Source organism: Cygnus olor, chromosome 24 (assembly GCF_009769625.2).
Source record: "Cygnus olor isolate bCygOlo1 chromosome 24, bCygOlo1.pri.v2, whole genome shotgun sequence".
Classification (NCBI taxonomy): domain Eukaryota; kingdom Metazoa; phylum Chordata; class Aves; order Anseriformes; family Anatidae; genus Cygnus; species Cygnus olor.
Window position 1 is genome coordinate 1,994,479 of NC_049192.1, and position 15,217 is coordinate 2,009,695.

Below are 15,217 nucleotides of genomic sequence, written 5' to 3' on the forward strand. Positions count from 1 at the left end.
CGGAACGAGCCTGCTGAACGCAACTGCAGCACTGAGGTACTCGAAGCCCCTCAGTCTGTGGGGCACAAACTCTTGTCCTACTGACAGAGTAACCACAATGATGTGGCCTCCCCAGTAAGACCTTGTAGACAGCCCATTTCCCTGAGCAGCTATTTCTATGACAGTCAGAAAGCACGCCAGTAAGACAAATTTCTCTTTAGAGGAAGCATCTACATGCTTTGTGCTTTCTACCATTTAAGAAATAAAAAGAGAAAATTTCTTTTGTATTGCCCACGTAAAATACTGGTTTTTCAGCTGCACACAATGCAAAGGCTTGTACAGGCAGTAATTTGTGTCACCTGTTAGGTTAATGTGTACCAGGAGAATCTGTAAAATGCTTTAAAATGAAGGTGCCAGTAAATGTTTCTTTTCTGTCCTCAGGAAACAGTCACCAACCTCTATGTAACCAGCAAAGACACGCTAATCTCTAATTGCTGAGGTGTGCTGCGGCAGCGCTGGGCACAAATGAGCTGTCTGTGCATGCACTGAAAGGGAGAGCCCAAGGGGTGCTGGGATCCCATTTCTGGCTGATCTGCAGCACTTTGCATCTCCTTACAGCAGTGACTTGGTTCCTCTGTGTCTAGCATTAATCCCCGTGAGCTGAACATAATATTTTCCTTTCCTCTTACATCAGGGTTGTGATGTTAGTCAGAGACAGGGCACACAAGCACTACTGAGAAAGCTCCAGCTGAGACCTTGCTTTCTGTAATCCATTAAGCTCTGAGATCTTGTACCTTTTCCCAGAATATTTTCTTATGACATCAAAACCTCCTGATATTTTTCATGCCCTCAGAGCAGAGAAATTCCCTGTTAAAACTTTGATTGGAAAGATTTGGCAGCCTGTGCTGGGAACTATTTACCAGAGTCACGTAAAGCCCCCGGGGCTGTAAGCTACTTACGCTGGCAGGTGGGGATATCGCCGGTCCACGCGACACGTCCACCAGAGATCTCACAGCGCCTGCTGGACTGTCCGATTAACCTGTGCCTGGTGTTAGAAGGAGTTCGTATTAATTCAGAGTTGCCTCAGTGTGAACTCCTTCTCACCAGCAGACAGTGCAGGCAGCCCTGCTGGCCGCAGAGCCCCAGCCCCCTGGGAGAAGTTTCCCCCCAGCTCAGCACCCTGTACCAATTCCACAGCATAAATGTGTACACAGAAGGTAGGGAACACCCTACGTGCTCCCAGAGGTACAGAACTACACAGTGGCTTCTGCACAGAACCCACGTTCTGGGAATGAATGAATAGGAGGGGAAAAGGGAGACTTACCTAATGCATCTTTCCATGACATTTTAAGGAGCAGCAGAACCAGGACCTAGCACTTACCCTTCTTCACAGCTGTAGACCACGGTCGACCCAAAGAAGAGATCCGCCAGGAAGGTAATCCTGCCATTCTCGGGTTCCCCGGGATGGTTGCACTGCTTCCCTGCAGGAGACAGAAACTTGCTTTAGGATCTCACTGCACCATGGCACTGCAGATACAACTACAACTCCAGCAATCTGCCCACATTTCCAATTACCCCCAAAACGGGTTTTGAACAGCATAAAGTTACATGGCTTTACTAGTCACATATTGTTGGAACACCAGGATAATGGTAAGGTTTTTGCAGCACAGACAGAACCTAGCACCTATTCCTTCTCGAACAACGGACACCAAATCAAGGAGCTATTCACTTTTACAGAACTCTAGTGCTTCTGACCACACTCCGCTCTGAAGGCATGTAATAGTAGGTGACAGTCCTGGGTGTTTAGCAAATCCAGGCCGACAAGTGTATTTCACAGTCTTCCCAACAGAAAAATCAATCTCATTCCTATGCTCCTCGTTTAGCTCAGCAAAGGGTAACCTTGTAGGAGCACCACAACCACCTATTGGGAAAGAAAACAGATATGAGAGTCAAGCAGGGCCAGCATGCCAGGTGCAAGCACACAAACAACACTGTTGTGAGGAAAGAGGTTTGGTTTGCCTTGAAAAATTCTTTATTTTGATTAACGTAGCCATTATTAAACAAAAACAATGTATTTTCCCAAAGGATTCCAGAGGATCAGGTTCCTGTTCCCAAAACAACCTTAAATCTCCTACTCTCTTACAGGATTTAGGCACATTTTGGAGGGGGGTTAAGGGATATCAAATAGCAGCATGCCCCTGGCAGCCCCGTCAGCGTTTACCTGAACGCTCAGGCCTGATCGGCAGCAGCTGGTGATGGTGCAGGTTGCAGAGGGGCACGGGAGGGTCCCAGCTGCCGTCCTCCTGGCAGAGGATTTTAGCAGTACCTTGCAGGCTGTAACCGTCATGGCACTGAAACGTCACCATCTGCCCAGGTCCGTAGATAAGTCCTTCACCATCAACTATCCATCCGTTCAGTATATCCGGCTTTATGCAGATTGTCACTGGAAAGGAAGATGCGCAGAAGTGATGTGCAAAAGGAGTAAAAGGAAGGAAAAAAAAACCAAACAGACAGCTAATACTGCAACAGCAAAATCTACGTGAAATTTATATAGACTTCCCCATCCCCACCTTCACGACAGGAGGGCTTGACATTAATTTCTACCATGCGACATTTTACATGGGATTATTTTTCTCTGAGGATTTGGTGGCAATGGCCGGCGCCTGCCCCGTGCCAGTGCCACACGGAGCTGGCTGCAGGACAAGGTGACCGTGCGGACGCACCTTCGCAGCGCGGGCTGGGCTGGCTCCAGTTCCCCGAGGCTTTGCAGACCACCTGAGCATTTCCAATGAGGTAGTAGCCAGGATCGCAGCTGTACATCACAGACATCCCCGTGGTAAAAAAAGTTTTGCCCTGCCCGTCGTGTTGTCCGTTGCTGATCTTTGGGGGCATGGGGCATGGTCGGACTGCAAGAGGGCGACAGCAAGTCCAGGTTAGTGGGAGGGCAGCGCAAAGGGGGAACGAGTGGCTGCAGGGTGAGGGGATGGGCGAAAGCCCCCATGGGACCAGCTCAGCACCCCTGCCCGCACTCACCTCTCTCGCAGGCCAGCACTGGTGGGTCCCAGGTGCCCCCCGGCTGACACCGAGCCCGCTGGGCGCCCTCTGTGACATGGCCAGCATCGCAGTAGAAGCGCAGGATCTCCCCGGCTTCGTAGGTGCTCTCGTGCCCGTGCACCTTCCCGTTCCTCACCTCGGGTCTCTCGCAGCCGATTGCTGCAGGAACACGGACGTGGCCTTTACACATCAGTGCCTGGGCTGCATCCTGCATGCTCAGCCCCCTCCCTTCCCTTCCCAGCAGTGCCGCGAGCCCTGCAGCGGCTCCTGCAGCACCGTGGGGACGCCCTGACCCACCTTGGCAGCGTGGCAGCGGCCGGCTCCACAGCCCGGCCTCCGAGCAGTTGATGGAGATGTTCCCGACCAGCGCGAAGCCGTCCTTGCAGCCATAGTACACGGTCGTGCCCTGGGGAAACCTGTCCATGGTCTGGCCACTGTGCAGCCCGTTGGCGATGTTCGGTGGACGAGTACACATCACCTCTGCAGAGGGGTTGGAAAGGCTCATGGGGGGTGTGGAAGAGGTGGTGCTGGGGAGTTGGCACAGCTCAAACCAGCACGACATCCAGCATTGGGAACGTGCAGGTGGGGGGCAGAGGGCTGGTACCCCGGGTACTGCCCATCTCTTTCCTGGCAGCCCGCTGTGGCTGCTCTGCCTTTCCTCTGGCTTTTCTGGCCAAAAGGGGTGCTGACTGATTCAAGGAAGCCCAACCAGCCTCACCTGAGGCTGTGCAGGAGCTGCTGCCTCTGCAGCCCCTCTGTGTGCATTGCACGCCGACCATAGGCCAGATGTCGGCATCACGCTTGGCCGTGGGCTTCAGAAACACCTAGCTCTGAGTTCATGGTTGTAAGATCATTCTTTGCATATTATAAAACTGTATATATACGTAATCAGGGGAGAGTTTAGTCCCTTACTGAAGGTCTCAGGTCAATGGCCAGGGCCTGCCCCGTGCCAGTGCCACACGGAGCTGGCTGCAGGACAAGATGACCATGCGGACGCACCTTCGCAGCGCGGGCTGGGCTGGCTCCAGTTCCCCGAGGCTTTGCAAAATACATGCGAGATGTCCTCAGCGAGGTAGTAGCCGGGATCGCAGGTGTAGGTCACATACATCCCCATGGTAAATTCTGCTTTGCCCTGCCCATCATGATTGCCATTGCTGATTTTCGGGGGCATGGGGCACGGTCGGACTGCAAGAGGGCAACAGCAAGTCCAGGTTAGTGGGAGGGCAGTGCGTGTGGGAATGAGCGGCTGCAGGGTGAGGGGATGGGCAAAAGCCCCCATGAGACCAGCTCAGCACCCCTGCCCGCACTCACCTCTCTCGCAGGCCAGCACTGGTGGGTCCCAGGTGCCCCCCGGCTGACACCGAGCCTCCTGAGCACCATCTGTGGCATGGCCAGCATCACAGTCAAAGCGCAGAATCTCCCCGGCTTCGTAGGTGTTCGGGTGCTTGTGCACCTTTCCGTTCCGCACCTCGGGTCTCTCGCAGCCGATTGCTGCAGGGAACATGGACATGGCCTTTACACGTCGGTGCCTGGGCCACATCCTGCACACTCAGCCCCCTCCCTTCCCAGCGGTGCCGCGAGCCCTGCAGCGGCTCCTGCAGCACCGCGGGGATGCCCTGACCCACCTTGGCAGCGTGGCAGCGGCCGGCTCCACAGCCCGGCCTCCGAGCAGTTGATGGAGATGTTCCCGACCAGCGTGAAGCCGTCCTTGCAGCCGTAGTACACAATGTCTCCCTGAGTAAATTTGTCCGTGGTCTGGCCACTGTGCAGCCCGTTGGCGATGTTTGGTGGCTGAGGACACGTCACCTCTGCAGGGAGGAGAAATTGCCCCGTAAGTCCACTGCTCCCCATTCTGCATGCTAGGACAGCTGGCCAGGGTAACATCCTGAATCCTGCTCAGTCTTTGCTCTGTTTGCTGGGCCAAAGTATGTGTTAACCAAAATTAGAGCAACACCAAGATTACAATCACATCACAGCCAGAGGGAATTACTAATAATAGGGACACCCCTGAAAGGGGAACTCGCGGGCACACCACAGATTTGGTAGAAGATGAACATGAACATGGAAGCAGCAAGAAGAGTGGGAATCTGTGATTGCTTCCCCTTCCAGGAGGAAGAAGGAAACATCCCCGATCTGACTGTGAGCAGAAGCAGAGAAATCCCCCGGGGAGGCTGAAAGTGCCATTCCCCACGGCTGGCCCACGGCTCGTTGGTGTGCCTGGGGGTTACAGCCTCTGGCCGCAGAGCATTGCAGCCCCAGCATCAGCTTCTTCCCATCCCCCTGAAAGCCCAGGGCAGGCTGCAGCAGCCTCATTTCCCACCCTAGCTCCTCTCTCCCAAGCTGCTTCTCTCTGGAAACACCTTGCTTTGGGAAGAGCAGCAAGGACAGATGCATCCTGGCCTTACTTTCTCATGAAAGAGAGAGCACACAGGAGGGAGCTTTCCCCCCATGGCCATCCCACTCGCACACCCGCTGGGACACTTGCCCTTTTTGCACTCTGGCACAGGTGGGCTCCATCTGGAGTCAGCTTGGCAGGTGCTGGTGTGGGAGCCCTGCAAGGTGTAGCCTGGGTTGCACGTGAAGCTTGCGCTGTCCCCAGCCCTGTAGACGTAGCGAGCAGCAGACACGCTCTTCCCATTCTGGATGTACGGGGGCGGGCATCGGATAACTGGAAAAGGGAGACAAGGAGCACGATGTTCAGACAAAGAGCACGGCGTTCAGCTGCACAGCCCTCGAGCCTTTCCTGCCTGCAACGGGTGCAGTGTTGCTGCTGTCCGCGCAGCCTGTTGAACCAAAACGGCAGGGAAGCTGCCTGGATCACGGAGCAAATAGTTGCACTAGATATGGGCACGTGGAAAGAAGGGGAAATGCCTCTCACTGGTAATTCCCCCTGCATTGCTGAGCAGAGGACCACAGCCCCTTACCCCGAGCTGCTCCCCCGCACCCCACGCACTACAAGGTGTTAACTTAGCGATAAGTTTCCTTCTTTCCTTAAACCCTTTGAGGTTGTTGATGCTTGGCTCCAAGCCTGGCACTGAGCCACCTTGGCCAGCGAAGACGGGCGGGGAGCAGCCTTTGCTGTCTGAGGATGCCTGAAAATAACAAACACAATCAAGGGCACCAGCAGGAACCCCCCCACAGCACCAAAGGCCTTCTCAGGCCTTGTCGGGGGAGCCAGCTCACAACATCTACGCTTACAAGACGGGAAGGGGTAAACAAAGCCCCACCGCAGAGACGGAGCTGAGTTTCTGTGGGTTTTGGCTGTGCCGTCCCCGCCGAGGGGACGTGGGGCTGCCTGCCAGGCTGCACCCACCCCGCCGAGCAGCTCAGCCTTTGTTTGCCATTGCACTCCTCGCTTGCCCCATCCCAAGTCATTTCTATTTAACATGGCAAGTTTCAACTTGACAAATCCCAAACACGAGCTATTATTACAACGGCCTCCTCACCTAATTTCCATAAAACGCTTTGCTCATACCCTGGCTTTATTCTGGCACTTCGAACACGTAGATCAAGCCCTTATTCCAAGAAGCTGGGTGGGTTGTGGAGGACTTCCTGCAGCCTCTGGCATCCCCTTCCATCACCCCCATCTCCCCCCGCCACTGAAGGGCACAGGGCAGCCTTGATGCTGCCCCACAGAACGTCCCCATCACTGCCAAGTCCCCATCCAGCATAACCTTACCTGAAGGGCCCAGGCACCCCAAGCCACGTGCCGACGGAGGTGCTGGTGCGCAGCTCCCTGCCTTCAGCGCAGGCTGATGAACAGCCCCCAGAGCCCCCGCCAGCCCCCAGTCCTCCCCCATCCCACGCAATCTAACACACACGGGGAACCAGAGCGAGGTTTGGGCTGGATGTTTTCTACCCCGTTTCACTTTATTTGAAAGCCCGAAAGCTCTGCGATGCTCAAGGTCTGGCGTGCCCACATCCCCCTGGGACTGGCACAGAGCTTCCTGCACTGGGGAAAGCAAAAGGGGCAGTGAGGAGGCAGAGGAGGGTCGCAGGAGGAAGGGCACAGAGGCACAGCCCTGTGAGTCTGCCTTACCTTGAGCCCCAGCTACGGCAGCCAGGAGCAGAGCGGAGCTGCCCAGGAGGCGGAGGGCGAAGGCGAGCACCATGCTCCGGTCCCGACTGCAGCTCCCAGGGGGCCGCGGGCTGATATGAGCACCCCAGTTCCCCCAGGCCTGCGGAAGGAGCCGCAGCTGCGGGGCTTCCCGGTGCCATGGGACAGGAACCCGTGGGCTCCCCACACAGGACAGGCGCAGCCACCAGCCCCAGGGTGGTGCAGGTCCCACACGCTTCTGCTGCTGCTATTTTTGCTCCCACTCCCTCCTCCCTCATGCAGGGGAGGGTGGCCCCCTGGGACCCACTGCAGGGCCCAGGGCAGCTGTGACAGAGCACCCAGTGGAGCCATGAGCTGGATGAGGCCCTTGCAGAGCATCCTTGGTTATGGGAAGCGGCCTGGGCTCTTCCCCAAACCCCCAGCAGCCCTTCCCAGGAACCAGCTGAGCCCCCCACGTACGGGAAGGGAAGGGCAAAGTGAGGGGAAGGGCAGAGGGGGGCATTTCCCCCTCCTCCCACACATGGGACCAGGGGCAACATAGCTGAGGATGCTCTCTGAGCCTAGAAGAGGCAGCAAGATGTACACTGCTGAAGTCTTTCTTATCCTTTTTATTGACAGAGACCTTCCACAACATGCAATTTTGACATTTATATACTGGATATGCATTAGATTGCTTACATTCAGATCATAAAGTTAAATTATACACAACTTAATTCTATTCACATATAAACACAGCACACAAGTGCTCTTCAACCATAAAATTTGGTGACCACATCTGTAAGCTGTATGACAGCATTTACAGTTCCTTCCATTGGGCTGAAGGTAGGTCACTTCAAGCTGATCCTTAAAATCAGGAGCTAAACCATTTGCAAGACACATTCTGGACTATACAGTAGAAACAATTGTGCTGAGATTAAAATAAAACCAAACACATGACTAAGGTACTAGGCTTTCCATTTGTTTTGATCACCTGGTCATTCATGTGGCTTACAGTAATGTTTTTCATATATATATATACACACATCTATATAGTGAAATATATATTCACACATTTCACGTACATGTGTATATATATATATATATATGTAAAATGCATGAATATGAATGAAACAGCAATCTGTAACTGCTTATTTTGTAAGATTTACTTCCGAAAACTGGATTCTGCTGTGCCACAGTGACAGCTGAGCAGGATGATGCTCTGGTGGTAAGGGGAACTTTTCTATTTGAGACTAACATGGTGACGGAAATCGTTCTTTGTGTTTTTCCCTCTAACTAGATGCACGTTCCTGTTAGTAGAAAAGCATGAGTAAAAATGCAGAAACAAAGAAGCACGTACTAGACATTTCGAAGGCTTCCCTTTCCCACCTGTGCACGGTGCAAAGCTCACAGACTGGTCATATAACCCCCTGCATCAGAGCCCTGCACCTTAAGCCCGTATCCTCAGTTTACACAAGGTGTGTGAGGTTCCATCACCAGAGCTGTCCTTGTGGCACTGCCAAAGCCAAGCAGGGGCCAGCACGCCCAGCTGCAGCACGCTGCCTCATTCAGCTGGGCACAGCACCCTCACCAGCCCTCCTCAGCACAGGGACCAGGCAGGACAGGTTCGACAGGATGACAAAAGCACACAAAAAAATGCAGCATTTGTTCCCCACGGATGAGTAAATTAAGGCTTTGGCTTGGTGTGCTTCTGTGCCAACTTCCAGGTGCAGCAGCTGCTCTGTGCACCTGCCCCGCTACCAGCGGAGCAAGAAGCCCAAACCTGCTTTTCCTCCCTCACCACTGCAGCAGCCCCAGGGCCTCCTATTGGGGCAGTATTTGAGCAGAAAGTGAAAAGATTCACACCGAGCAACTTTCTGACGTTCGGTGGCATCTGCAGAGACAGCTGCAAGTTCCGCATTTGGCCCCGAGGCCACCTGCCCTGCTGAGCACCCACCCTGCTGCGGTTCCTCCTGGGGCTTTCAGGCACCCAACTGCTTCACCACTTCCACAGCAGCACTGAGTCACTGCACCAACAGGAAGGGTATTTCTGCAAGGCAGTCAGAGAAAAACCTTGATGTATCACAGAGATAGTTTTAGAATCTGCCGTGGCACTAACTTTAGTGCATGCAGGAAGAGTCAGAGGAGTTGTTCTTTGTAAGAAGGCATTCACAGTTTTATTCTCTGGTAAAATTGCCCATCTGTAAGGCTGGCTGTTTGCACAGTGGTTCAGACTTGCCTTGAAGTAAGTGCTACAACATGTGCTTCTATACGAATGTTTTCAGTGCTTTCAGTACTGCCAGGGAGCACCTGTCTTACACAATCTATACATATCAAACACTTTCTTCAAGTACATATCACTCACACAAAGACACTCACACTTTTCCCATCAGTTCACTTACGACACCCAAAAACCCTCATCAGAGCTGGGCACAACATTACCTCAGCAGGGCTAATAAGCAGAACACACAGGGGTACCCAAAGTGCCCAATTTCCTTGAGTCCAGAGCAGCACAGCACAGAAGTCTTTGGCACTATTGCAACTTCATGTGGGGATAACTGCGCTCGGTTTTCGAGCCACAGACTTGGCTGGGTGGCAGTGAGCTGCCAGTACAACGCACGGCTCCGGCAGACAGAAGCGCGAGCAGTCCTGGGCAGTGGGAGGGAGCACCTGGGGGTAAAGGTCATCTTTTTTCCATCGAAGTTTCATTGATTGCTATTGCGAGGCCAATTTCAGCAGAGGGCAATGCGGAGCATGGGGATCAGCGTGATCACGTCCCACCACCCGTAGGAGTTCAGAGCTCCCCGAGGAGCTGATCCGGGCATTCCCGCTGCAGCCGCACCCTGAGCTAGAAGCTCATAACCAGCAACGCCAGGAGGAGGGGCAGGATGCCTGCAGGAGACACAACAGACTTCAATCTGTGCTCCAAACACATTCACTTGCCCTTTCCCTCCCCATCCACAAGCACGTAGCACCTTTACCTTCCTCCCCTCTTTTTCACATGACCTTAGAGCAACAAAAATATAAACGTGACAGACTGTAGTGGAAGGCTCTTAATCCTTTTTCAGGTTTAAGCAGAATAATTAAGAGACAGTAATGTAAAGATGGGCGAGAAAGGGGGCACAAAGATCCAGGGTACATGTTACCTACCGACAATGATGGTGGTCGCTCCACCTGGAAAGGAAGCAAGCCAAAATGTGAACCTGAATATCCAGGCAGCACAGAAATTCAGACTATACAACACTGAGTATCTCAAATGAAAGCCGGTGCACACGTGAGACAATTCAAGCAACACATAGCCCTACACCACAGACATATCCCAGAAATACACCTGGGTTTTAACAGAGGAGCAGTTCCAGCAGCCTGCAAGCCCATCCCGCAACACAATCATACACTGCTGGCGTGAGATTTTAACAGAAGCTGTGCCAGGAAGCATAAAAAGATTAATTCTTAGCTGAATTATCTGATTCGAGGATTCACAGAGGAAGTGAAAAATGGTGGATTTTTTTTTTTTTTTTTTAAAAGACAGAAACAAGACAATAAGACATGGAGAGGAGATAACCACCTCGGCACTCAGGAGTAGGTGTGCTCCAGACACCACGGTACTCATCTCTTGCTGTACAGCGAATAGAGGACCCTCCAGCCAGGGTGAAACCATGATTGCATTTATAAACTACAACGGAGCCGTGGACAAACTCCCCCTTCGTGCCATTGTGCCTCCCATTGGCAACTGCAGGTGGCTCTCCACAGAGAACAGTCAGCTGTCCTGCAGCTGGAACATCAACAAGAGTGTCTGAGTACTTCTTCTAACGGAAAATTTACACACGGTACACGAGGAGGAGGAGCTCTAGCCAACCAACAGACATCTAGAAGCATACATCTAGAAGCAACTGAAAATACTTCGAGCTTTCTCGCTTGGTACTGGGCCTCAGCTACTGCTGGTAGCCCAGCTCCAGGCATGTCACCCCATGAACTAAGCCACTGAAATGCCTAATCAGACTAGAAGCAGCGTTTCCACCATTTCCAGCTTCCTCTAACACTATGCACTACCTGACTTTAGCATTACATCGAATTAAGTGGGCAGAGCTCTAATGTTCAATTATTTGGTAACTACAGAGAAAGAAAAAACTTTACTCCACTTAGAAATCAGACCACCATTTTTCCCATAGTTTCATAGAATTTCTGCTCTTCCCTTGCTCCCTCCAGTTTGTCAGCATAGTTTCCAAGTTGTACAAGAATATTGCACCTCAGGCCTCACAGCATGAGTTAGTACAGAAATCCTGAATTTTACAGCCAATTGAGTTATGGCATACAAGAGCAGCCCAAGCCCACCACCAGAGCAGTTCCAGGTGTTGTCTGAATGGCTTTGTGCAGTTTTTCCTCTTACTTTTACAGGTTGGAAGAGACACATCCCAGCTAACTCCATTTCCTGATGCCACACATTTGGCAGAAGATGACCCCTGTAATTCATACCTAAAGAAACAGAGGAAGTTGAATGCTTTCCCACAAACACCCCAGAAAAGGTTCTCCCCACTCCTCCCTGCCATCGCACGGATACAAGTTGTTAACCAGAAGTTGCCACTGCTATGAAATGGGGTCTGGCCACACCAAAGACTGCTTTGATAAGGGCCCATAGGTGGCACACGGCTGAACTGAAGAGGTTGCTGCATTACCAGTCAGCGTGCGTTGCCATGTGCTCATCTCACTGGAGAGCTCATACACAGCTGTACTGGGAAACCAGGGCAGGAGGAGGCCAGTGGGTATGGTAGCCTCTCTGGGACCCCTGTCTTCTGAACCCCACCGTGGACCCTTCTAAGCAGGCCTCCACTCACCCATCACGACAGGAGAACTCCACGGTTGTCCCAAACAGGAAATCTTCCCCTTTTACAAACCCGTTCTCTATCTCGAGAGGAGTACATTGCTGTCCTAGAGAGAAAAAGAGGTTACTTCACCTGCTTTGAAGCGGTGATGCTGTCAACCAATAGGGCCTCAGCTTGGTCCGACATTACCAACACCTCAGACAGTTTTGCAACCCTGCCAAAACTCATCTGTGTGGAGAGAAGCCTGGGAAGGACTTGACCACCTCCCCTCTGTGGCAGCAGGAGGCTCAGCCCTGCGCTTTAACACCACGAGTGACTTTAACATCACGAGCCAGCGCAGAGGAAGGGCACCGACCTGTGCCAGGTACGGCACGGCCTACGTCCAGCCGCACGCCTGGCTCCTGAGGGAGGGTGACTGCAACGCAAGCACCTCTTACTGGGGCATATAGCAAGCGAGAAAGGCTACGTGCAAGCAGCAGGAAGGAGTAAAGCTCATGGCACAATCCGATCAACTCCTCTGACTGTCCTCAAAACATGTTGGATTACAAAGCAAGAGCAAAAGCTGATCCACCAGAAGAGTCGATTCCAGCTGCCTCACTGGGAACAGCCGCCTGACCTGTGGGGGCCTGGAGGCAGAGCGGAGCCGTTCAGTTTGTTCAGAAAACAAAGCACTCAACCCACATACGCAATAAACATACTCTGAGACATGCAGAGCTTGTTCTCAGTTCCTCAGAGTAGACCAAAATGCTAGATTTACACACAGACACTTCAAACGAGTTCAGCAAGAAAATTCTAGGTGTGTTTGGTTCACATCCAGCTTTGGGTTTGCAAACTTCAGAGCAAGGAACATTTTGAGCACAGTAAGATCACTTGTACAGGCAGCCCAGACAGGAGAGGAACAGAGATACTCACGTGTACATGACTTGGAGCTTACAGACCAACTGGTATTCCCCAGACAAGTGACTTCCAAAGACGTTCCATCTCCTGCAGCATACCCCGGGTTACATCTGTACGTCACCGTGGTTCCAGCAGGAGAGCTGCTACTCACAGTCCCCATTAACTCAGCAAAAGGGATGCTGGGAGGATGACCACAGTAGCCTAACAATTGGAGACAAAAGCAAACTCAGCTACAGAAGAGTGCCCAGAGGCTCAGCAGGAACGATTGTGAACTGTGCTTTGGAGTACACACTGTTTTAACCTGTTTGAATTGTGGTGTCTGGGATACAGTTTGCATTCAACCCGCTTATATATCACAGTTTGCTCCAGACTCTACAGTACTCATCTCTTACTGTACATCAAATCGAGGACCCTCCAGCCAGGGTGAAACCATGATTGCATTTATAAACTACAACGGAGCCGTGGACAAACTCCCCCTTCGTGCCATTGTGCCTCCCATTGGCAACTGCAGGTGGCTCTCCACAGAGAACAGTCAGCTGTCCTGCAGCTGGAACATCAACAAGAGTGTCTGAGTACTTCTTCTAACGGAAAATTTACACACGGTACACGAGGAGGAGGAGCTCTAGCCAACCAACAGACATCTAGAAGCATACATCTAGAAGCAACTGAAAATACTTCGAGCTTTCTCGCTTGGTACTGGGCCTCAGCTACTGCTGGTAGCCCAGCTCCAGGCATGTCACCCCATGAACTAAGCCACTGAAATGCCTAATCAGACTAGAAGCAGCGTTTCCACCATTTCCAGCTTCCTCTAACACTATGCACTACCTGACTTTAGCATTACATCGAATTAAGTGGGCAGAGCTCTAATGTTCAATTATTTGGTAACTACAGAGAAAGAAAAAACTTTACTCCACTTAGAAATCAGACCACCATTTTTCCCATAGTTTCATAGAATTTCTGCTCTTCCCTTGCTCCCTCCAGTTTGTCAGCATAGTTTCCAAGTTGTACAAGAATATTGCACCTCAGGCCTCACAGCATGAGTTAGTACAGAAATCCTGAATTTTACAGCCAATTGAGTTATGGCATACAAGAGCAGCCCAAGCCCACCACCAGAGCAGTTCCAGGTGTTGTCTGAATGGCTTTGTGCAGTTTTTCCTCTTACTTTTACAGGTTGGAAGAGACACATCCCAGCTAACTCCATTTCCTGATGCCACACATTTGGCAGAAGATGACCCCTGTAATTCATACCTAAAGAAACAGAGGAAGTTGAATGCTTTCCCACAAACACCCCAGAAAAGGTTCTCCCCACTCCTCCCTGCCATCGCACGGATACAAGTTGTTAACCAGAAGTTGCCACTGCTATGAAATGGGGTCTGGCCACACCAAAGACTGCTTTGATAAGGGCCCATAGGTGGCACACGGCCAAACTGAAGAGGTTGCTGCATTACCAGTCAGCGTGCGTTGCCATGTGCTCATCTCACTGGAGAGCTCATACACAGCTGTACTGGGAAACCAGGGCAGGAGGAGGCCAGTGGGTATGGTAGCCTCTCTGGGACCCCTGTCTTCTGAACCCCACCGTGGGCCCTTCTAAGCAGGCCTCCACTCACCCATCACGACAGGAGAACTCCACGGTTGTCCCAAACAGGAAATCTTCCCCTTTTACAAACCCGTTCTCTATCTCGAGAGGAGTACATTGCTGTCCTAGAGAGAAAAAGAGGTTACTTCACCTGCTTTGAAGCGGTGATGCTGTCAACCAATAGGGCCTCAGCTTGGTCCGACATTACCAACACCTCAGACAGTTTTGCAACCCTGCCAAAACTCATCTGTGTGGAGAGAAGCCTGGGAAGGACTTGACCACCTCCCCTCTGTGGCAGCAGGAGGCTCAGCCCTGCGCTTTAACACCACGAGTGACTTTAACATCACGAGCCAGCGCAGAGGAAGGGCACCGACCTGTGCCAGGTACGGCACGGCCTACGTCCAGCCGCACGCCTGGCTCCTGAGGGAGGGTGACTGCAACGCAAGCACCTCTTACTGGGGCATATAGCAAGCGAGAAAGGCTACGTGCAAGCAGCAGGAAGGAGTAAAGCTCATGGCACAATCCGATCAACTCCTCTGACTGTCCTCAAAACATGTTGGATTACAAAGCAAGAGCAAAAGCTGATCCACCAGAAGAGTCGATTCCAGCTGCCTCACTGGGAACAGCCGCCTGACCTGTGGGGGCCTGGAGGCAGAGCGGAGCCGTTCAGTTTGTTCAGAAAACAAAGCACTCAACCCACATACGCAATAAACATACTCTGAGACATGCAGAGCTTGTTCTCAGTTCCTCAGAGTAGACCAAAATGCTAGATTTACACACAGACACTTCAAACGAGTTCAGCAAGAAAATTCTAGGTGTGTCTGCAAACCCAGAGCTGGATATGAACCAAACTTCAGA

General features: G+C 52.1%; 1 protein-coding gene across 1 annotated transcript in view; it reads right to left on the reverse strand.

The window, feature by feature from the left end:
• CR1 (complement C3b/C4b receptor 1 (Knops blood group)) overlaps positions 1–15,217 on the reverse strand; it is a 68,762-nt gene that overhangs the window by 16,404 nt on the left and 37,141 nt on the right. Inside the window, exons 38-59 of the mRNA XM_040535431.1 lie at positions 14,391–14,484; positions 13,946–14,031; positions 13,193–13,330; positions 12,799–12,984; positions 11,899–11,992; positions 11,454–11,539; positions 10,632–10,838; positions 10,217–10,240; positions 9,509–9,518; positions 8,325–8,376; positions 7,073–7,337; positions 5,519–5,701; positions 4,659–4,841; positions 4,345–4,524; positions 4,033–4,218; positions 3,331–3,513; positions 3,013–3,192; positions 2,703–2,885; positions 2,201–2,422; positions 1,709–1,900; positions 1,361–1,460; positions 939–1,024 (exon numbers count right to left, since the gene is read on the reverse strand). Coding sequence (XP_040391365.1) covers positions 939–1,024; positions 1,361–1,460; positions 1,709–1,900; positions 2,201–2,422; positions 2,703–2,885; positions 3,013–3,192; positions 3,331–3,513; positions 4,033–4,218; positions 4,345–4,524; positions 4,659–4,841; positions 5,519–5,701; positions 7,073–7,337; positions 8,325–8,376; positions 9,509–9,518; positions 10,217–10,240; positions 10,632–10,838; positions 11,454–11,539; positions 11,899–11,992; positions 12,799–12,984; positions 13,193–13,330; positions 13,946–14,031; positions 14,391–14,484 — 3,120 coding nt within the window. The remainder of the gene's footprint in view (positions 1–938; positions 1,025–1,360; positions 1,461–1,708; positions 1,901–2,200; positions 2,423–2,702; positions 2,886–3,012; positions 3,193–3,330; positions 3,514–4,032; positions 4,219–4,344; positions 4,525–4,658; positions 4,842–5,518; positions 5,702–7,072; positions 7,338–8,324; positions 8,377–9,508; positions 9,519–10,216; positions 10,241–10,631; positions 10,839–11,453; positions 11,540–11,898; positions 11,993–12,798; positions 12,985–13,192; positions 13,331–13,945; positions 14,032–14,390; positions 14,485–15,217) is intronic.